This window comes from Geotrypetes seraphini, chromosome 7 (assembly GCF_902459505.1).
Source record: "Geotrypetes seraphini chromosome 7, aGeoSer1.1, whole genome shotgun sequence".
Classification (NCBI taxonomy): Eukaryota; Metazoa; Chordata; class Amphibia; order Gymnophiona; family Dermophiidae; genus Geotrypetes; species Geotrypetes seraphini.
The window spans coordinates 194,821,155-194,844,058 of NC_047090.1; the positions used below are offsets into that span (position 1 = coordinate 194,821,155).

Here is a 22,904-nt window from a genome sequence, read left to right on the forward strand (position 1 = left end):
GGGCATCCGCTGAAAATCAGGGGAGGGAAGTTTCATGACGACTTCAGGAAGTATTTCTTCACCGAGAGAGTTGTGGATCATTGGAACAGACTCCCACTCCAGGTGATAAAGGCCAGCAGCGTGACGGATTTTAAGAGAAAATGGGATACTCACGTGGGATCTTTAAGGGAGTAAACTCAGGGGGGGGGATACTTGGAATGGGCAGACTTGGTGGGCTATAGCCCTTTTCTGCCGCTTTTTTCTATGTTTCTAACACTGTAATATCTTTTCCAGTTGGTGGGAATGGTATTGCTACTACTATCATGTCTATAGTGCTGAAAGGTGTACGCAGCGTTGTACATTTGTAAATAGAATCTCAACAGATAATGAGCTCCACTAATATTCAAGCTGTTGATCTGATGTGTTTTACTGTTCAATGGTAATGTTCGTTCATTTATAAATTAGTTTCATTATCAACTATTATAATGTTATATTAACAGATCAGAACTTTGGTTTTGAGGAGATCCCTGTGTCCCTCCTGTCTTTTACTCTAGAGCTCTTGCATGCTTTGGAATGAACTGAAGGAGGCAGCAGACTCTTGGGAGAAGGAAGTAAAAGCTGTGACTGACATCTTTCTAAAGTATGCTCGTAAGAATGGACAGAGTACCATTCCTATTGTACTGGAAATAAACTGTTTACTCATCAATGTGTTACAGAAGCACGGTTAGTAGATGATATGAATTTACATAACTTGTAATCTTACCTGAAGGGGCAAAGAGGGATCCATCTTTGGTGAATCCTGCTGGTCAATACTGGAATCACTTTGCACTGCATCCTGGACAACAGCAGAACCAGAAGATGGGGACTGCAAAGGCTGCTGTGGGATGGATTGAGAAACTGATGGCCATGACTGACTAGGCAGAGACTCGTCATGAGAGTAGGAAGGCGCTGGCTGGGACTGGGTTAACTGAGGCTTGCCTTGGGAATATGACACTTGCTGTGATTCGATAGGCTGAGTCTCCCCCTGGGCAAACAAGGAAACTGATTGGGTTGAGGTAGGTTGAGTCTTGGCTTGAGAATACGAAGATGCTGGCTGGGTTGGGGTAGGTTGTGTCGTTTCTTGAGAATATGAGGAATCTGGCTGGGTCTGCATTGGTTGAGTCTTGGCTTGGGAAAATGAGGATGTTGGCTGGGTCTGCATAGGTTGAGTCTTGGCTTGGGAAATAGAGGATGTTGGCTGGGTCTGTGTAGGTTGAGTCTTGGTTTGGGAAAACGAGGACGCTGGCTGGGTCTGTGTAGGTTGAGTCTTGGTTTGGGAAAACGAGGACGCTGGCTGGGTCTGTGTAGGTTGAGTCTTGGTTTGGGAAAATGAGGACGCTGACTGGGTCGGGGTAGGATGAGTCTTAGCTTGGGAAAACAAGGACGCTGGCTGGGTCGGGGTAGGTTGAGTCTTAGCTTGGGAAAACAAGGACGCTGGCTGGGTCGGGGTAGGTTGAGTCTTAGCTTGGGAAAACAAGGACGCTGGCTGGGTCGGGGTAGGCTGAGTCTTAGCTTGGGAAAACAAGGACGCTGGCTGGGTCGGGATTGGTTGAGTCTTAGCTTGGGAAAACAAGGACGCTGGCTGGGTCGGGGTAGGTTGAGTCTTAGCTTGGGAAAACAAGGACGCTGGCTGGGTCGGGGTTGGTTGAGTCTTAGCTTGGGAAAACAAGGACGCTGGCTGGGTCGGGGTAGGTTGAGTCTTAGCTTGGGAAAACAAGGACGCTGGCTGGGTCGGGGTTGGTTGAGTCTTAGCTTGAGAAAACAAGGACGCTGGCTGGGTCGGGGTAGGTTGAGTCTTAGCTTGGGAAAACAAGGACGCTGGCTGGGTCGAGGTAGGTTGAGTCTTAGGTTGGGAAAACAAGGACGCAGGCTGGGTTGGGGTAGGTTGAGTTTTAGCTTGGGAAAACAAGGATGATGGCTGGGTCGGGATAGGCTGAGTCTTGGTTTGGGGAAACAAGGACGCTGGCTTGGTCGGAGCAGGTTGAGGTTTGGCTTGGGAAAAGGAAGACGCTGGCTGGGTCGGAGCAGGTTGAGTTTTGACTTGGGAAAATGAGGACGCTGGCTGGGTCGGAGCAGGTTGAGTTTTGACTTGGGAAAATGAGGACGCTGGCTGGGTCGGAGCAGGTTGAGTTTTGACTTGGGAAAATGAGGATGCTGGCTGGGTCAGAGCAGGTTGGGTTTTTACTTGGGAAAACGAGGATGCTGCCTGGGTCGGAGCTGGTTGAGTTTTGACTTGGGAAAATGAGGATGCTGCCTGGGTCGGAGCAGGTTGAGTTTTGACTTGGGAAAATGAGGATGCTGCCTGGGTCGGAGCAGGTTGAGTTTTGACTTGGGAAAATGAGGATGCTGCCTGGGTCGGAGCTGGTTGAGTTTTGACTTGGGAAAACGTGGATGCTGCCTGGGTCGGAGCAAGTTGAGTTTTGGCTTGGGAAAACGAGGATGCTGCCTGAGTCGGAGCAGGTTGAGTTTTGACTTGGGAAAACGTGGATGCTGCCTGGGTCGGAGCAAGTTGAGTTTTGGCTTGGGAAAACAAGGATGCTGGCTGGGTCGGGGAAGGTTGAGTTTTGGCTTGGGAAAACGAGGATGCTGGCTGGGTCGGAGCATGTTGAGTTTTGGCTTGGGAAAACAAGGATGCTGGCTGGGTCGGGGAAGGTTGAGTTTTGGCTTGGGAAAACGAGGATGCTGGCTGAGTCGGGGCAGGTTGTGTCTTGGCTAGGGAAAACGAAGATACTGGCTGAGTCTTGGCTTGGGAAAACGAGGATACTGGCTGAGTCTTAGCTTGGGAATATGAAGATGCTGGCTGAGTTTGATTAGGTTGAATCTTGGCTTGGGAATATGTGGATACTGGCTGGGTCTGGGTAGGTTGAGTCTTCGTTTGGGAATACGAGGATGCTGGTTGGGTCTGGGTAGGTTGGGTCTTGGCTTGGGAATATGAAGATGCTCCCTGGGTCTCGGTAGGTTGAATTCTGGCTTGGGAATATGAGGATGCTGGCTGATTCTGGGCAGGTTGAGTCTTATCTTGGGAATACGAGGATGCTGGCTGGGTCTGGGTAGGTTGAGTCTTCGCTTGGGAATACGAGGATGCTGGTTGGGTCTGGGTAGGTTGGGTCTTGGCTTGGGAATATGAAGATGCTCCCTGGGTCTCGGTAGGTTGAATTCTGGCTTGGGAATACGAGGATGCTGGCTGGATCTGGGTAGATTGAGTTTTTGCTTGGGAATATGAGGATGCTGACTGGTTTTGGGCAGGTTGAGTCTTGTCTTGAGAATACGAAGATGCTGGCTGGGTCTGGGTAGGTTGAGTTTTTGCTTGGGAATACAAGGATGCTGGTTGGTTCGGGGAAGGTTGAGTCTTGTCTTGGGAATACAAGGATGCCGGCTGGGTCTGGGCAGGATGAGTCTTGTCTTGGGAATACAAGGATTCTGGCTGAGTCTGGGCAGGTTGATTCTCGGCTTGGGAATATAAGGATGTAGGCTGGGTCTGGTTGGGTTGAGTACTGGCTTGAGAAAACGAGGATGCTGGCTGGGTCTGCGTAGGTTGAGTCTTGACTTGGGAATATGAGGATGTTAGCTGAATCTGCATAGGTTGAGTCTTGACTTGGGAATATGAGGATGCTGGCTGGGTCTGGGCAAGATGAGCCTTGGCTTGAGAATATGAGGATGCTGGCTGGGTTTGGTCAGGTTGAGTCTTGGCTTGGGAATATGAAAATGCTGGCTGGGTCTGGCCAGGTTGAGTCTTGGCTTGGGAATATGAGGATGCTGGCTGGGTAGGTTGAAGCTTGGCTTGGGAATATGAGGATGCTTGTTGAATCTGGGCAGGTGGAGTCTTGGCTTGGGAATATGAAGATGCTGGCTGGGTCTGAGCAGGTTGAGACTTGGCCTGGGAATATGAGAATGATGATTGAGTCTGGGCAGGTTGAGTTTTGGCTTGGGAATACGAAGATGATGATTGAGTCTGGGCAGGTTGAGTTTTGGCTTGGGAATATGAAGATGCTGCCTGGGCCTGTGTAGCTTGAGTCTTAGCTTGGGTGGGCTGACTCTTAGTTTGGGAAAATGAGGATGCTGGCTGGGTCTGGGCGGGTTGAGTCTTGACTTGGGAATACAAGGATGTTGTCTGGATCTGAGTAGGTTGAAACTTGGCTTGGGAATATAATGAGATTGGTTGTGACTTGGTCAGGGAAAATGAGAATATAGGCTGGGACTGGGTAGGCTGCAAAGATGTTGGTTGAGACTGGGTAGATTGAGTTTTAGACTGGGAATATAAAGATGCTGGCTGGGATTGGGTAGGCTGAGTCTTGGCCTGGGAAAATGAAGATGCTGGTTGGGACTGGGTAGATTGAGTCTTTCCTTGGGAATATAAAGACGGTGATTGGGTAGATTGAGATTTGCCTTGGGAACAAGAGGATACTGGCTGGGATGAGGTTGACTGAGCTTTGCTTTGAGAATACAAAGATGCCGTTTGGACTGTTGTTGCCTGAATCTTACTTTGGGAATATGAAGATGCTGACTGGGACGGCTGAGACTTGGTCTGAGAATACGATAATGATAGATGGGACTGAGAATATTTATCTTCAGAAAAGGAAGAGGCTGTTTGGGACTGAGCAGGTTGAGATTTCTCTTGTGAAACAGAAGGGGTCAACTGAGACTCAGAAGGTTGAGATTTGCCTTGAGAATAGGATGATGCTGGCTGAGACTTGGCTTGGGAAGAGGAAGCTGCAGGTTGAGTCTGGGTTGGCTGAAACTTAGATTGGGAATATGAGGACAATGATTGAGCCTGGGTTGGCTGAAACTTGCTCTGAGAATATAAGGGTATTGGTTGAGCCTGGGATGGCTGAAACTTGCTTTGAAAATATGAGGATGTTGACTGGGATTGGGCTGGCTGAGATTTTGTTTGGGAATAGGAAGATACTGACAAGGACTGGGATGGCTCAAACTTGTTTTGAGAATAGGAGGATGCTTGTTGTGACTGGGTCGACTGAAAACTTGCTTGCGAATAAGAAGATACTGGCTGGGATTGGGTTGGCTGAGATTGGGTTGGTTGAGACCGGCTTTGTAAGTAGGAAGAAGCTGGCTGAGATTGACTATAGGTGTAGGATGATGGCTGGGACATGCCTTGGGAGTAGGACAACAGCGGCTGTGATGAGCCTTGTGAGTAGGTTGATGGTGGTTGAGAAAGGCCTTGAAATTTATTCTGGAAACATGATGGGGCTGTCTGTGAATCGGAATAACTCAAAATGGATTCTCCAGTGGGAACAGAGCCCTTTTGAGAACTAAGCAGTGAGGACTGGGATATCCCCTGAGGTGGTGATGTTGATTCCTCTGGCTCAGATTGGGCCATTGGGGATAGAGAATAATCTGACTGATTTCCATCTGGAGCCTGAGAATAATCTGCTTGAGGCTGAGATAGTGAGTATGCTTGAGATTGGAAGTACTCAGCCTGCTCTGGAAGGAGTGATTTCTGACTATAAACAGATCGTTCCGGTACAGTGGAATTGTTTTGATAGGTAGGCCGCTCAAACAAAGGGGGATTGTGGCCACGGGTAGACCGTTCCAGTAAGGGTGCTTTATGGCCTTGAGCAGGCTGCTCAGGCAGAGGGGGCTTGTAGCCATGAGCAGGTTGCTCTGGCAGAGGGGGCTTGTAGCTATGAGCAGGCTGTTCTAGCAGAGGGGGCTTATAGCCATGAGCAGGCTGTTCCAGCAGAGGGGGCTTGTAGCCATGAGCAGGCTGCTCCGGCAGAGGGGGAGCAGGACCATAAACAGACTGTTCCGGCAAAGGGGGATCCTGGTCATGGGTAGCCTGCTCTGGCAAGGGGGGCTTCTGGTCGTGGGCAGGTTGCTCTGGCAAGGGGGGCTTCTGTTCTTGGGCAGGCTGCTCTGGCAAAGGGGGCTTCTGACTAGAGGAAGAGTACTCTGGCAAGGGCGGTTTTGGGCCAAAGGGGGGCGGCTCCGGCAAGGGCGGTTTGGGACCATAGGTGGGCGGCTCCGGCAAGGGCGGTTTGGGACCATAGGCGAGCGGCTCTGGCAAGGGCGGTTTGGGACCATAAGCAGACGGCTCCGGCAAGGGCGGTTTGGGACCATAGGCGGACAGCTCTGGCAAGGGCGGTTTGGGACCATAGGCGGACAGCTCCGGCAAGGGCGGTTTGGGACCATAAGCGGGTGGCTCCGGTAAGGGGGGCTGGGAACTGTAGGTGGGTGGCTCGGACAAGAGGGGCTGGGAACCGTAGGTGGATGGCTCTGGCAAGAGGGGCTGGGAACCGTAGGTGGGTGGCTCTGGCAAGAGGGGCTGGGAACCGTAGGTGGGTGGCTCCGGCAATGGTGGCTGGGTACCATAAGAAGGTGGCTCTGGCAGGGGAGGCTGGAAGCCATATGAGCGTGGCTCTGGCAGGGGAGGTGGGGGACCATAGGAGGGAAGCTCGGGCAGAGGAGGTGGGGGACCATAGGGAGGAGGCTCTGGCAGGGGAGGCGGGGGACCATAGGAGGGTGGCTCTGGCAGGGGAGGCGGGGGACCATAGGAAGGTGGCTCTGGAAGGGGTGGTGGAAGACCATAGGAGGGTGGGTCCAGCAAGGGAGGCGGGGGACCATATGAGGGTGGCTCCGGCAAGGGAGGCGGGGGACCATAGGAGGGTGGCTCCGGCAAGGGAGGCGGGGGACCATAGGAGAGTGGCTCTGGCAATGGAGGTGGGGGACCATACGAGGGTGGCTCCGGCAAGGGAGGCGGGGGACCATACGAGGGTGGCTCCGGCAAGGGAGGTGGGGGACCATACGAGGGTGGCTCCGGCAAAGGAGGCGGAGGACCATACGAGGGTGGCTCCGGCAAAGGGGGTTTGGGGGCATATGAGGGCTGCTCAGGCAAGGGGGGTTTGGGGGCATATGAGGGTGGCTCTGGCAAGGGAGGGTTGTGGCCATAGGTGGCCTGATCCGGCAAAGGTGGATTGTGACCATAGGCGGGCTGCTCCGGCAAAGGTGGGTTCTGACCATAGGTGGGCTGCTCTGGCATGGGAGGGTTCTGGCCATAGGTGGGCTGCTCAGGCATGGGGGGGTTCTGGCCATAGACGGACTGCTCCGGCATGGAGAGGTTCTGGCCATAGGCGGACTGCTCCGGCATGGAGAGGTTCTGGCCATAGGCAGGGTGCTCCGGCAAGGGAGGGTTCTGGCCATAGGTGGACTGGTCCAGCATGGGGGGGTTCTGGCCATAAGTGGCCTGGTCCAGCATGGGGGGGTTCTGGCCATAGGTGGTCTGGTCCGGCATGGGGGGGTTCTGGCCATAGGTGGACTGGTCCGGCATGGGGGGGTTCTGGCCATAGGGGGACTGGTCCGGCATGGGGGGGTTCTGGCCATAGGCGGCCTGCTCAAGCATTGGGGGGTTGTAGCCATAAGCAGGCTGCTCTGGCATGGGGGGCTTGTGGCCATAAGGAGGCTGATCCATCAAAGGTGGCTTATGGCCATAGAGATTCTGGTCCTGAAAGGCGGGATTGTAGCCATAGGGAGGCTGTTGGTAAGAGTAAGCCGGAGGCTGGTTGCCGGGCTGGTAGCTGCGCCCCGGGGGCCAGTCTCCGTAGCCGCCGGTTGGGGGAGGCGGAGGGGGCGGAGGAATGTTGGGCGGCGGGGGAGGGGGCGCGTTGCCCGGCAGCAGGACGGACTGCATCTGCTTCTGGTGCATTTGCTGCAGCTGCTGTAACTGCGCCAAGTGTTGATCGCGGAAGCTCTGGAAGGTGGAGGAACCGGAAAACGTGCCGGCAGCAGGAGGTTGCGATGGGGCCTGGTACTGGCCGCCGGCCCCGCCGCCATATCTGCCCCAGTTCGGGTACATGGCGGAGGGTGAGGAGAGGATGCCTCAGCCGCTCCGATGGGCGATCTCGCGAGGACCGTTAGAACGAGGCCAACTGAGCGGGAGCTCCCGAGCTTCGCGCGCGGCCTCTCTTCGGTTCTTTCAAGCGCCTTCTCCGGTCCTCCGCACCGTAACGTGCCTGGCAGCGTCACTGCGTCACGAGCACGTAACGCGCAGACTGCGGGAAAGGAATTCGAGTGCGGCTGCGCCGTCGCGACGTGACGCAGGAAGTCGGTGTTGCTAGGGCGATGGAGCGTGTTCTCCAGCTGATGAAGCGCGCCAGTAATTCTCCTCAGTAATGGCGGTGTAACGTTTGGCTTTCTCGATACCCTCCGCCAAGGGGGTCAGAAAAAGGAGGACGGATTAGGCCCCCGGGCTTTCCTTCCATTGAAACCCGGATGTCTCAACACCGCTGAAAGAGAAAAACGGCCTAAACTTAACTTTCTGCTGTGTACAGTATAGCTAGTGTGACCCTATGGCTCGGATTGAGACATCCGGGTTTTACTTCCATTGAAAGCAACCAAGATGTTCTCCTTACTTCCATTGCTTTCAATGGAAGTAAAACCCGGATGTCTCAATCCGAGCCATAGGGTCACACTAAGTATAGCTGAAGTTATCAGAAGCAATTAAGGAAAGATTTAGAAACTTTACCTCATGCAAAATTGTGACTCCCTCCAACTATTCCGAAAACAACTGAAAACCTGGCTTTTCTCTCTAGCATATAATAATCTCTTCTGATTACATCTCCTCTTTTTATGCTTTGCAAACTCTTTCTCTTCTCTCTTCCCATATTTTTTTTAAACTTTGTAAACCGTGTCGAGCTCCACTTCAGTGGAGAAGATGCGGTATATAAACCTAAGGCTTAGTTTAGTTTAGTGATTTACATTCTAATCTAAAGTATCAACTGCAAGAGACAAGATTTTGCTGTAGGTCTCTTGGGTTTTTTGTAGAGGGGAGAATCAATATCCAACTTGTGTGTGGTCACGTCCGCAACCGCCTTTAGCTCTCACCTCCAGCACTGGGCACAACTGCCATTTTACATCAAGCAGTCACTGCCTGGAGAGGTGCCAAATTTCGTGAGAGTTCACGAGATTACGTACACGCGCACAAGCTGCACTGCCGCCTCACTGCTGTAACCTCACGCAAGCACTTTCCTGCGTCTGTACGCAATTGTCCTCTCCACACCACCTCACAATCGCGTACAGACGCAGGAAAGTACTTGTGTGAGGTTACAGCAGGGAGGCGGGCAACGGTCCAGAACAATAGTAACATACCAAGGGCCTTAAAATATTACCTGGCGGGCTGTGAGTTTCAGACCGCTGGACTGGAAGTTTAGCGCACTTTTGCATGTTGCATCAGCTGGGGGGGGGGGGCACTTCTGAGAGAGAGACCTTGGTAAATTGCAGGCATTGAGTAAGTCTCTCCTAATTGTCCCCTTCTGCACTGCTAACTCCAGATCTTCTATCTTGCTGTGCTTGAGGGCCAGTTTCCCAAAACTTAAAGCTGCCTTTAACATGGATGCTAAACCGGTTCCAGCTGGTTTAGCATTCAAGTATTTTAGTGGTGGATTATCAAAACAGCTTACTGTTGTCTTTTCCGATTCTGCCATGCAAAATGAGATCATCAATATTTAAATTACCATTTTGGAGGATTCTTCAACATCGCCCAGTAATTCTCCACGAGTGCATTGGCTTTCAGTGCCCAAATCAGGCCAGGATTCTCAAAAACCCACGTTAAAAAGCGACAGTCTGCTAACACAGCCCTTTTGATAGCGAATCAAAAAAAGTGAGATTCTTAAAAAAATCACGCATGCAAATAAGGACAGCAGCAAAGATTCGTTAAATTTGCATATGCCCGCACATGCGTAGAAAGAACACATCAAGAAAAAAACAACAACAGTGGGAGAGATGCTTACACTCTCCCAGTGCCAAGAAATCACGGCCAAGCACCCCCCCCCCCCCCCCCGGGAGAGATGTTCACATTCTACAACTGCCAAGAAATCCCTTCCACGCATACCCACACACACATACAGCAGGAGAGATGCCCACTCTCCCCGACTGGTAAGTGACCACCCACTGCCATAGAACACCTCCCCCTTACCTCCAAATTGATGCATGGAGGGATGCGGACTCCCTCCTCCCAGAAGTCCTGCATTGTCAAAAATGGGACATCCCCTCCCCACTACATCTTGAGAGAAGACAGGAAAGCAGGCAGATTTTTCAGCTGACGATGGGAGGCTGGCAGCGAAGGACTCGACGCTCTGGTTCAACCTTGGCCCAAAAGGGAACTTCTGAACATCTTTCCCCCATGGCCTATGATAGGGCAAGTGCTGTGCTGGGTATCCTCTCACAGGGGTCCAGTGATCCTTGTGGCTCCAGACTGGTCCAGGAGACCTTGGTACACGGACCTTGTCCTTGGAGAGGGGTCTGCATCTTCCTTGCCATTGGAGTTTGCTCACTCAGGGACCAATTACACCTCAAGATCCGGACCATTTTGGTCTTACAGCCTGGCTCTTGAGCGGGCAGCCTGGGCGGCCAGTGGTTATTCCTCTGGTTATTGCCAAGTTCCTGCAGAGCAAGCAGAAATCAACTATATCGGCCTACACGAAAACCTGAGGTGTTTTCTGGCTTGGTGTGTAGGGATTCAGGTGGACCCTTTGGTACTGTCGGTGGCTCATGTTCTGGACTTCCTGCAGGCTGGACTCAGGAAGGGTTTAGCGGTCTCTTCTCTACGTGTTCAGATTGCGGGACTCTCCTGTTTAGGTCCCTCTTCATTCAGGGGTTCTCTGGCTTCTCACCCGGATGTTGTCCGGTTCTTGAGGGGGGCCGGAAGGCTGAGGCCTCCCTTTTGACTGCCTTGCTCGTTGTGGAACCTGAGTTTGGTCCTATGCTCCCTGGATGGGATCTCTCTGTAAGATCTTACCATTAAGATTGTCTTCCTGGTGGCCGGTCACATCGTCACAGCGAGTGTCAGAGCTTCAGGCTTTGTCATGCAGAGGTCCCTTTCTTTGCATCACAGAGTCTGCAGTGATTTGGAAGACTGTGCCTACTTCTCTTCTGAAAGTGGTTTCTACTTTCCAAGTCAACCAGGAAGTTTGTTTGCCAGCCTTTGTTCCTTCAGGTTCCAAGTCTCAGGACCATGTTTTGTGGTTTCTGGATGTACAGCGTCTCATTTTAGGATACCTAGAGGCCACTAATGACTTCCGTCTGTCAGACCATCGGTTTGTCCTAGTGGGCCGTATGTGTCGGGTCGGCCTGCTTCCAAGGCTACCATTTTGCATTGGATACTTGCGGCCATTTCCACAGCCTATGTGGCGGTGGGGAAGAAGCTTCCCTCTGGGGTGAAGGCTCACTCTACCAGAGGAATGGCTTCCTCATGAGCTGAATCTCATGCGGTCTCATCTGAGGAGATTTGTTAGGCGGCCACTGGGCTTCCCTTCGTACTTTATCCAGGTTTTACCGGCTTGATGTGGCGGCTAAAGGTGATACAGCCTTTGGCGCTTCTGTTCTCGTGGCGGGCTCATCAGGCCCCCCCTGAGATTTGGAACTGCTTTGATACATCCCACAAGTTCAGCTTCCAGAGGGATTGTACAAGAATAAAAGATTAGATTTCTTACCTCTGCTAATCTTCTTTCTTGTAAATCTCCTCTGGAGGCCCATCTGTTTTGTCCAATTCGCAGGTCACCTCTTCAGTAACTTGTAAGCTGCATTTCTGTCTTTGACCAGCCTCACTAAGAATTACATGTGTATTCCATTTGATAAGGTTTAGGGGTTGGTGGGGTCCCCGTAGGGGAGGGGGGTGCCCCTTCTGCTCTTCAGGTTGTGTCTACATTCCATAAATTTCCTATGTTACGTTACATTACATTATATTAGAGATTTCTGTTCCGCCATTACCTTGCGGTTCAAGGCAGATTACAAAAGAGTTATAGAAGGTGGATTACAAAAGAAGATATCTGGTCATTTCCAGGGAAGAATAAAGAGGAGATCAGGTAGTTTCGGGGGAATCAGGAAGTTAGTGGGAAGAAGGAAGGAACTTGCGGTATTAAGACTTTATCAGGGAAAAATTGAAATATTTTGCAGTTTTATAATGTTTACATTATGTGTTTGATTACAGTTGGCCTTTTTTGGCCGTAGTTTTTAGTGTGATATTTTCTTCAGCAGAATTGACTGGTGGCGGGAGTTCCCATGCCCTCTCTTTTCTTCTGTTTCCTGTTGTCATAGATCTACCTGACTTTCCTACTAACTGAGCATGACAGGAAGCTCCCGGGCAGGTAGCCCAAAGGGGAGGGAACAAGTTTTAGTAATCTTGCAGCAGAAGCTATCAGACATCTGTCTTAAGCAACTTAGGCCAATCAGAGCCTCAGGCCCCTCCCCATATGCACCGGGAATGGGCTTAAGGCTCTGATTGGCCCAGACTCATCATAGGTGGGACCTTAAACAACCTGGGCCAATCAGAGCCTCATGCCCCTCTCCAGTGAATCCCAAGATGCACCGGGGATGGGAAGGTCCATTTTCAAAGATGCAGGACTTCTTTGAGGAGGAAGTCTGCGTCCCTCCGTGCATCAACTGAGGTAAGGCGGAGGCATTGGGGAGGGGGAAGGTGTTCTATGGTGGGTAAAGGGTCAATTGCCAGTGGGGGAGAAGAGGCATTTCTCCCGCAGCGGAGGGGGGGGATGCGTGGCCAGGATTTATTGGCAGCAGGGGAGTGTGGGCATCTCTTCTGTTGCAGGGAGGGGTGTCACCGCAGTTCTCGGGGAAGGGGAGGGGTGGTGTTTGCTGCCGCTGCAGGTGAGGGGTGTTGTGATGCAGCGAGAGAGAATGGGCATTTCTAGCAGCCTCTGACACTGACCAGCACACCTTGACCAGTCGCTTGGTTTTGTCACTAAAAGCTGACACTGCTTTTAGAAAATGGCTCGGTCTTTTTTAATAATCCACTGGAAGGCTCATTTCAATGTAGAAGAACCTATTTGCATGTCATTGTTGGAAACTGCTGGAAAGCTTGCTATTGACAGAGATAATCTCTTTTGATAATCCACCGCTAAAATGTGTATAGGCTACAGCAGGGGTGTCCAACCTGCTGCCCAAGGGCCGCATGCGGCCAAGTGAAGTATTTTGTGCGGCCCTGGTCAAGGGCGATGCAGTGTTTTCCTCTGCTTCCCCTGGGTGTTTACCGTCTTGCCGGCTCCCTCCTCTGTCTTGCTGCAGCGTTTGCGCGGCCCCAGAAACATTTTTTTTGGTCAATGCGGCCAGGGAAGCCAAAAGGTTGGACACTCCAGGGCTACAGTTTAGCAATAGCATTAAAGTTTTGAGAATCTTCCCCTCAATGACTGGCAGGGGGTGCCAATACTGTGAAAAATGCATCTTTGGTCTGTGTTTTGAGTGTGGCTCATGAAAAAAAAACAACTACATGATACACAAATTATAGTTTGTTTTTTTTGGGGGGGAGTAGGTAGACAAAAGCATGCTTCTTGAGGCTGTGTCTTATGTATTTCTCACTCTGGTTCATTATAAAATCACATTAAAAACAAATTACAAGATTTGGGAGGAGAAAAGACATGTCATACGTACATGTTGAAAGCCAACATTGGATCTTCCCTCCCTTCCCTTCATCCTGTAGCTCTGACACACCTATGATTGACACACCACTTACAGCATTGCTTTTTCCAGCACCTGCACACATTTATGCCTCCTTCATGGTATATTCTGCACATGTGCCAATCACCAGTGACTTATGTAAATTTAGCAAACCTCTCTACTCTCCACCAACCTCATGTGCATGCACATTTTTTTTTACAATGACTCATCTTTCTGAATAAGAGCTACGACAGTGGACCTTCAGTTTTTACTGCAAAGTTTTGAGAATCTGGCCTTGAATCTGTATGTTAAGCTCCGCATCTGGCAGTATTCAAATCTAGGCTAAAAGCTCATTTTTTTTCCAGGCTGCTTTTAACTCCTAACTCCTATCCACTTAAGAACATAAGAATGACCGTACTGGGACTACCAGAGTTAAAGTTTAGCGGTCAGTTGTGGGGAAAGATTGTGCAGTTTAGCTGCCTACGTACTTTAGGAACAGATATATTTTTAGCTGTTTCCTAAATTCCTTATAAGTATTCGCAAGCATGAGCAATTGTTTCAGATCTTTACCCTATAATGCTGCCTAATACGAGAAGAGATGTTGATGATGTCTTTTAAATTTACATCCTGAGACCGGTGGGGAGACAAAATTCAAGTCTGAGCTTCTCATATGTTGATTGGTTGAAAAAGAGAAAAGGTCAAGTATATATCTGGGGGCTAGACCAAAAAGTACCTTAAAGCAGAAACATCCAAACTTAAACTTCACACGTGCTTCCATCGGCAGTCAGTACAGGAGTCGGTAGGAAGGAGTTACATGATCGAACTTCTTCAGCCCAAAAATCAGCCTGACTGCCACATTTTGCACCAGTTGTAATCGCTGCAAGTTCTGGGTAATTGCCAGATAGGCAATATTGCAATAGTCAAGTTGGCTTAGTATAAGGGATTATACCATAATTCTGAATGATGAAGCATCAAAATGGACTAATGCTCTAATGGACCGAAGCCTCCAGAGAGTAAAAAAACCCTTTCTGACCAGAGAGTCCACCTGGTCTTTCGTGGTTAGGCCCTGGTCTAGTATTACTCCCATTATTAAGTGTGTTAATGAATGTGTTATGAAGTGTGTTAATGAATGCTAACTGATAAAGACATCCATTATTCCTATGGGCATCTATAACAGTTAGTGCATGCATAAATGATTGTGTGTGATAATGCGCTTAGCGCCCTTTGAGGAATTCCCCCTAAATGTATAAAATTACACATCCCAGCTGGATCACACAAAAGCAGGTGTAAATGAAATGTCCAATTTGGATGTTTTTATTTATAGCTGTATATACAGCAGTAGAGAGAGAATTTGTTTTACAAAAAAGAACTTTTCTTTTTTTTTTAGAAGAGCCTAGGAACTCTTCTGATGGAAGGTTACAGATAGGGAGCTGAATAAACACACTATATTCTCTTCAGGTTTGCACTGTGACCCAAATTCTGAGACAATAGGAGGTTAGAATCGGGGAGCTCCATAATCATCTGGCATCCTCTCAATGTTATATCTGAAAATCAAAAAGAGACAAAATGAACAGAACCAGTGAAATTCAGAGAACTATCCAGGATTTGATATTTGAAGGTCTCTCTCCCCCCCACTTCACATTTATTGAACACATATTTATAGCTGATTTAGAGACAATCTAAAATAATAAAACGCTAGCCGCGCATGCGCACTCAACTGCGTGCTTCTGTGATCTCTGTTCTGTGAGATGTAGGTCCATGGCCTTGCAGGAGTGCGCATGCGCGAGTCCCCAGCCTGAGGCAGGCGGCTGTCGGCTGAGAGCAGCCGAATGCAGGAAGTGGAGCGGCCAGGTAAACAAAAAAAAACAACAACCAAGCGAGCTGGGCCGCTCAGAAAGCGCGGGAGGCCTGGCCCGGGCTGCGGACGGGGACGGAGCTGGGTCCTTTACCGCTCACTCCCCTTCCCTTCCCCACACCGCCTCCCTGCTCGCGCAGACCTCCATCAACGAAAAACGGCACTACCATTTGAAGTTTATTTTTAAAGTTTAAAGTCGCTGCGGCTACTCTCATGAGCCGCACCTGCGTCGGAGAAGGCTTCCGACACAGGCAGCGATCGTGAGAGGAGCCGCCGCGGCAACTTTAAACTTTAAAAATAAACTTCAAATGGTAGTGCCATTTTTCCATTTCCGGCTATGCCCTTGCTTTCTCCCTAGCCCCCAGTGCCCTACAGGTCTGTACCTTTGTATTTATCCTTTCCAGTGCGCTTTTTAATACTTGGCAGCAAAACAGCCATGCAGGTGGTGCCTGAGCAACAAGCTTCTCTTGCTGTCTTATCCCATCAGGCCATCTGTTTCTTAAGGAATAATTTGGAGGGAGACAGCAGAAAGGGGAGAGGTAAGTGGTATATGCTGAGGGGGAGACCAAGGCAGGAACTGAGGAACATCCAAAGGCAATTGTCTGACTGGTATAAGGAAAAGAAAGAAGGGAAGAGATGGAAAAAGACCAAAAAAATTAGCTATAGGGGCATCTACAAACAGAGAAAAAAAGAATAGGGATGTGAATTAATTAGATTCAGTTCATTTAGACAACTTAAAATGAAGTGGGGGGAGAGAATGCTGCTGCATAGGGGGCAGGGAGAGAGACAGATAGAAAGAAAGACAGATAGACATATTCTAGCACCGTTAATGTAACAGCTTTGCTTTGGGGAGGGGGTAGGGAGACAGAAGGGGGCCACGGAGAGACAGTCAGGCAGATAAATACAGGTAGGCAGGGGGCCAGGGAGAAAGGCAGAGAGACATACAGAAAGAAAGACAGGGGGCCAGGGAGAGAGACAGACAAAGAAAGACAAACAGACAGGGGGGGCCAGAGAGACAGATAGAATAAACACAGATAGACAGCATGCAAAGAGAGAGACACAAAGAAAAAAAAAAAAAGACAGACAGCCAGAGGCCAACCCAGACAAACACTAGCCAAGGAGAGAGAGAGAGAAAGAATGACAGACAGGGGGCCAGAGAGACAGAAAGAAAGACAGACAGACATCTATTCTAGCGCCCGTTAATTTAACGGGCTTAAAGACTAGGGAGGCCTACTGCTGGACAGGGGGAGCAGGAAGAGGTGCTGATGGACAGGGGGAGGTAAAACAAAGGGAGAAGGGCTGCTGCTGGATACGGGGAGCAGTGTGGCCACATCGTGCTAACAGTAGGGAAGGGCAGGGCCGCCATCAGAACAGTACTACCAGTCCTGCATTCAGGGGCCCGGAGCTGACAGGGGGCCCGGGCTCCCCCAGGGTACTAGGCCACAGTTCTTCAACAGCCGGTCCGCGGACCGGTGCCGGTCCCAGTGGCGTACTTAGGGGGGGGCGGTCCGCCCCAGGTGCACAGGAGAGAGCTGGACGGGGGATCCGCGGAATTAAATACATCTCGAGCCGCGAGGCTCGTCTCCTGTTCCTACCTGCCCTGCCGCTCACATATAGCTGATCGGAAGTGTTCCCCGATGTCAGCGCTGACGTCGGAGGGAGGGCTTAAGCAAAGCCTGCCCTCCGACATCAGCGCTGACGTAGGAGAATACTTCCGGTCGGCTATTTGTGCGCGGCAGGGCAGGCAGGAAACAGGAAACAAGCCTCTCGGCTCGAGCTCTGTTTTGCTGAGAAAGTTGCAAAGATGGGCTGGGAGGCAAACATGGAACACAAAAGGGGGGGAGGGAGTGCGTTTTGGACACAAGGCATGAACTTGGGAGAGAGGAAGGGAGGGAAAGAGATGCTGAGGTGGGGGATGGAATGGGTTTTTGGGCACGGGAGAGAGGAAGGGAGGGAAAGAGATGCTGAGGTGGGGAAGGGAATAGGTTTTTGGACACAGAAGGCATGGACTTGGGAGAGAGGAAGGGAGGGAAAGAGATGGTTGTGTACACGGGGAATAGAAGAAAGGAGAATTTTTGGTCATAGGGAGGGAGTGAGGTACAGATAGTGGCATACCAAGGTGGGGGAGGGGCGGTCCGCCCCGCCCCGGGTTTACATCCCAAGAGGGTGCACAGCTGGCCACCCTCCAGTGTTCTCACTAGGCCGGCAAGCTGCGGCTCTTTAGCCACCTGAGTGCCACCGCCGCCATCGGGAACAGGCCGGCGCCAAGTTCTCCCTGCTTTTCCCTGTGGGGCCGACCAACTCTCGCCACTCGCGTCAATTCTGACGTCGGAGAGTACGTTCTGGGTCAGCCAATCGCTGCCTGGCTGGCCTAGAACGTCCTCTCCGACGTTAGAATTGACATTGGGTGGCGACAGTTGGTCGGCCCCGCGGGGAAGAGAAGCAGGGCGAACTCGGCGCCGGCCTGTTCCCGATGGCGGCAGTGGCAGCTTATTTCCCAGTGGTGGTGGCAGCATTTTCCCAATGGTTGTGGCATAGGGGAGGGCAGGGAGAAAGAAAGATAGGAGGGGACAGGAAGCCAGAAAGAAAGAAAGGGGGCAGGGTGAAACAAAGAAAAATGGGGCACGGAGAGAGAGAGAAAGACAGACATACAGAACGAAAGAGGGTGTGGAGAGAGAAAGAAAGAAGGGGGCAGGGTGAGAGAGAGAGAGAGAAACAGACATACAGAAAGAAAGGGGGTATGGAGAGAGAGAAGAAGGGGCAGGGTGAAACAAAGAAAAAGTTTGGGGAGGGAATGAGGTCTGGAGGAGAGGAAGCATACAGGAGGCTGAAAGAAGGGAAGAAATATTGGATGCACAGTCAGAAGAATAAAGTGCAACCAGAGACTGATGAAATTACCAAAGGTAGGAAAAATGATTTTATTTTCAATTTAGTGATCAAAATGTGTCTGCTTTGAGAATTTATATATGCTGTCTATATTTTGCACTATGGCCCCCTTTTACTAAACCGTAATAGCGTTTTTTAGCGCAGGGAGCCTATGAGCATTGAGAGCAGCATGGGGCATTCAGCGCAGCTCCCTGTGCTAAAAACCGCTATCGTGTTTTAGTAAAAAGGGAGGGGGAATATTTGTCTATTTTTGTATAGTTGTTATTGAGGTGACATTGCATAAAGTCATCTGCCTTGACCTCTTTGAAAACCCGTGGAATATAAATGATAATTAACATTTTCTCTGCGTAGAGCATGCTTTGTGTTTTTAAAATTTTATTGTTGGTAGATCATTTTGACTTGGCCACAAAGGTAAGGGGGAGGGAGGGAGGGGAACTACTGAAAGACATCTAGTAATCCTTGAAGGCTTGACTGTGCAGGGAATTATTTTTGTAAAATCATGTTTTGTTATGTGACTGGCATTATTTAGACTTTATTTTCTATGAATGAATAGAATGAAAATGATATAAATTACTTGCTTGTTTTTATGTGCGTGTGCTAAAGGAAAGTGGAGAGAGAGTGGGCTGAGGACGCTGAAGGGAAATGGGGACGAGAGAATGGGGAGAAGACGCTGATTTATAAATTGACAATTGTACAGAATATTGTTTCTTTTTTATATTCATCCATAGCTGCATGTTAATGATGTGCTCATATGCACTTATTTATCATCATAACATATACATCATCATTAACATGCAGCTGTGGATGTGTAAGGACAGGCTGAGGAGGATGGATGGGAAGGAAGGAAGGTGCACATATCAACATATCGTACATTTTTAACATGCATGATGCAGCTATAGGCAAGCTGAGGAAGATGGGATCATACAGATGTGAATGTTCAGATATGCGCTCAGATGTGTAGTTTTTTCTGATATATTTATTAAGCTTACAGTATTTATAAAAACACATTTAATACTTGTTACAAAAAATATTGTGCAATTGTGATCTACTTCTGGCCTACAAAGGTCAAAAGAAATCCTTAACTGAGATTTTACATTCAAAAGTGAATTATAGCTACTAGCACTATTATTTATTAGTTATTTATTATGCTGATGTTTGTTAGTTTGTTATTAGTTCAGTATTAGACATATGTTAGTTTAGAATAGATAGGTATAGATTAGTTTAGTTTAGGTTAGGTTAGGGCCCTGCTGAAAGAGTCTACCTTGATGTGGTTGCAGGCTTACAAATCTTTTGGTCAAAGAGTGCGATAACAGAGAAAAGTATGTGTGTATTCGGCCCATGGAAGAAGGGGGGGGGTCGGTGGGGGAAGGGGTGCGTGGGGGGCCCAATAGGATTGCTCAGTAAGGGGCCCAGAAATTTCTGATGGCGGCCCTGGGGAAGGGGGATGGGGGAAAATGCTGATACTGCTGCACAGGGACTTGGAGGGGAAGGGAAATACCTGCTGCTGCTGCACAGGGAAATGGAGTGGGAGGGAAATGCTGTTGCAGCTGCACAGGGAAATGCAGGGAATGAATGACAGACAGCAGGAGGGAGGGAGACATAAGAACATAAGAAGTTGCCTCCGCTGAGGCATACCAGAGGTCAATCTCACCCAGCGGTCCTCTCCCGCGGCGGCCCTTCAGGCCTATTGCCTGAGCAGTGATCCCTGACTATTTCTATAACTTACCTCTTACTCCTATCCCTATAACCTGCCTCTACTCCTATCTGTACTTACCTCTTACTCCTATCCCTATAACCTGCCTCTACTCCTATCTGTACCCCTCAATCCCTTTGTCCTCTAGGAACCTATCCAAACCTTCTTTGAAGCCCTGTAACGTGTTTCTGCCTATCACAGCCTCCGGAAGTGTGTTCCATGTATCCACCACTCTCTGGGTGAAAAAGAACTTCCTGGCGTTTGTCCTAAACCTGTCTCCTTTCAATTTCTCCGAGTGCCCCCTTGTACTTGTGGTTCCCCGTAATTTGAAAAATCTGTCCCTGTCTACTTTTTCTATACCCTTCAGGATCTTGAAGGTTTCTATCATGTCACCTCTAAGTCTCTGCTTCTCCAGGGAGAACAGCCCCAGCTCCTTCAGTCTGTCAGTATACGAGAGGTTTTCCATTCCCTTAATTAGCTTAGTTGCTCTTCTCTGGACTCTCTTAAGTACCGCCATGTCCTTCTTGAGGTACGGCGACCAGTACTGCCTTCCAGCGGTTGTCCAAGAATCATATCCCTCCAATGTCCTGACGTGCTCCTTCTCCATCCCCCCCACTCCTTTGTCTTCTTACTTGTTTGAACTGCACTGTTCCTTCTGCAGCTTGTTCAAGGGATGCACAGCAATCAGTGGTTCACACGCTGCACATGGCTGACCCACAAGCCTTACCTCTGATGTCAGCTCTGACATCCAAGAGAAGGTTTCTGGGACAGTTACTTGCAGCGTGTGAATTGCTGCCTGCTGTGCATCCCTCGAACAAGCCGCAGAAGGAACAGTGCAGTTCTGTTCTCCACATTTTATTAGGTATATTTTTTGTCCTTTTTTAGGGTTTCTGGTTCTCGGAGCATTTTTCAGCTCTACCTGCTGTAAAAATATACAGGCTTCGGTCTGTAGCTGACAGGCCAATTCCAGTGTGTACCTGTTAGTCACACTGCATAGTTTTATTTATTTATTCATTCAATTATTTAGCCCACAGTTCTTCAACCGCCGGTCCGCAGAAAATTCCTGCCGGTCCACGCAGGACCGGCGAGATCAACTTCTTCAATTTCCTGCCGGTCCGCACAGAACCGGCAAGATTGAGGAGCTGTCACTCGCGCAGGGCCGGAAAGATAATAGGGAGCCTCACACTGTGCTTTCTCCCCTCCCAGCGGCTATCCTTACAAACGCAGTGATTCAAAAAGGAACCCTTGGAGCTTTTGCTGAGTTGGGCCGCCTCTGATGATGCAACTTCCGCTTTCCTCAGAGGCGGTGCGACCCAACAAAGGACCCGGGGCTGCCTTACTGAATCGCAGCGCTGGCAAGTAAGGAGAGTTGCTGAGAGGGGAGTAAGCTGCTGGGCATGGTGAAAATAAAAAAGGGACAGCTGCTACTGGACCTGGATAGGGAGAAGGAGAGATGCTGCTGGGAATTGGGAGGGAAAGGAGTCTGGGAAGCTGCTGGGTAAGGGGGAAAAAGGGACAGCTGCTACTGGACCTGGAGAGGGAGGAGAGATGCTGCTGGGAGAGGAGGAGGGAAAGGAGTCTGGGAATCTGCTGGGCAAGGGGAAAAAGGGACAGCTGCTACTGGACCTGGAGAGGGAGAAGGAGAGATGCTGCTGGGAGGGGAGGAGGGAAAGGAGTCTGGGAAGCTGCTGGGCAAGGGAAAAAAGGGACAGCTTCTACTGGAGATGGAGAAGGAGAGATGCTGCTGGGAGGGGAGGAGGGAAAGGAGTCTGAGAAGCTGCTGGGCAAAGGAAAAAAAGGGACAGCTGCTACTGGACCTGGAGGGAAGCTTGAGGGCAAAGGAAAAAAAGGAACAGCTGCTACTGGAGAAGGAGAAGGAGAGATGCTTCTGGGAGGGGAGGAGGGAAAGGAATCAGGGAAGCTGCTGGGCAAGGAAAAAAAAGGGATAGCTGCTACTGGAGAGGGAGAAGGAGAGATGCTGCTGGGAGGGGAGGAAGGGAAGAGAGTTACTGCTGGACAGGAGGAGGAGGGAAGGGAGAATGAAAAAAGGAAGGAAACAGCTGGCAGAGAGATTAGAGGAGGGGAAGGGGAGACACAGGCATGAAAAAGTAGAGAGATTGATGATAGGAAGGGGTCAGCAGAAAAATAAGCAGAGAGGGACAACGATGATAGATCTGGTGTAGGAGAGATAAAAATGAAGAGAGAAGTGAAGCTGGAATTAATCATGTAAAAAGGAGAGAGGGGGTACAAGCTGGATGGAAAGGGGAGAGGGGCATAGAAAGAAGACAGATACCATATGGAAGGGGGAGAGGACAGACAGTGGATGGAAGGGGCAGATGCTGGATTGAAGAGACAGAGAGGGCAGATGCTGGAAGGAAGAGAGTGAAAAGAAGATTGAAAGCAGAAACCAGAGACAACAAAAGGTAGAAAAAAATAATTTTATTTCTATTTTGTGATTAGAATATATCAGATTTGAAATATATATCCTGCTAGAGCTGGTGTTAGACATAACTGGGGACTGCAAAACCCAGGCAGTGCTTCTTTAGCTTCCAGCTGGCTTAGGGCGCTCTCTGACCAGGGGGAAGATTGCCCTAGTTGCACTCCCCTAAAACTATTCATGTCATGTGTGACTGCAGTATTCTGTTAGCATGATATTTCTGTGTAGCATTCTGTAATAATTTGGCTTGTTCAGTTTTCTTGATAGTAGAGGGGATATATATGAAGGGGAGGGGAGACAGGGGTTTTGTTGATCCTTGCTCTGAATTATTTGTATTTATAAAATGACAATTGTACAGAATATTGTTTCTTTTTATACTTTAATAAAATACATTCAATATAAAATCATAACTGAGGCTTGTGTGGATGGGATCAGATGATTTGTGGGGACTGAGCTCGCGGAGATGGGGCGGAAACGGGGTTTTTAAATTTTAGTCCTAGTAGTTTGCCGGTCCACAAAATAATTCTTTTTTTTCTGCCGGTCCACGGGTGTAAAAAGGTTGAAGAACACTGATTTAGCCCATTCTCCCAAAGAAGCCCAGAACGGGTTACAAAGTA

General features: G+C 49.7%; 2 protein-coding genes across 3 annotated transcripts in view; both read right to left on the reverse strand.

The window, feature by feature from the left end:
* Nucleotides 1-7,998, reverse strand: part of YLPM1 (YLP motif containing 1) — a 500,153-nt gene extending 492,155 nt beyond the window's left edge. The window contains 1 exon segment of the mRNA XM_033952197.1: nt 743-7,998. Within this exon segment, the coding sequence (XP_033808088.1) occupies nt 743-7,825 (7,083 nt within the window). The 5' untranslated portion in view covers nt 7,826-7,998.
* Nucleotides 7,999-14,703: 6,705 nt separating this feature from the next.
* The window catches only part of FCF1 (FCF1 rRNA-processing protein), a 46,802-nt gene continuing 38,601 nt past the window's right edge, over nt 14,704-22,904 (reverse strand). Inside the window, exon 8 of one of the 2 annotated variants that reach the window (XM_033951583.1) lies at nt 14,704-14,960. In XM_033951583.1, the coding sequence (XP_033807474.1) occupies nt 14,912-14,960 (49 nt within the window). In that variant the 3' untranslated portion in view covers nt 14,704-14,911. The remainder of the gene's footprint in view (nt 14,961-22,904) is intronic. The other variant, XM_033951584.1, reaches the window with a different exon arrangement.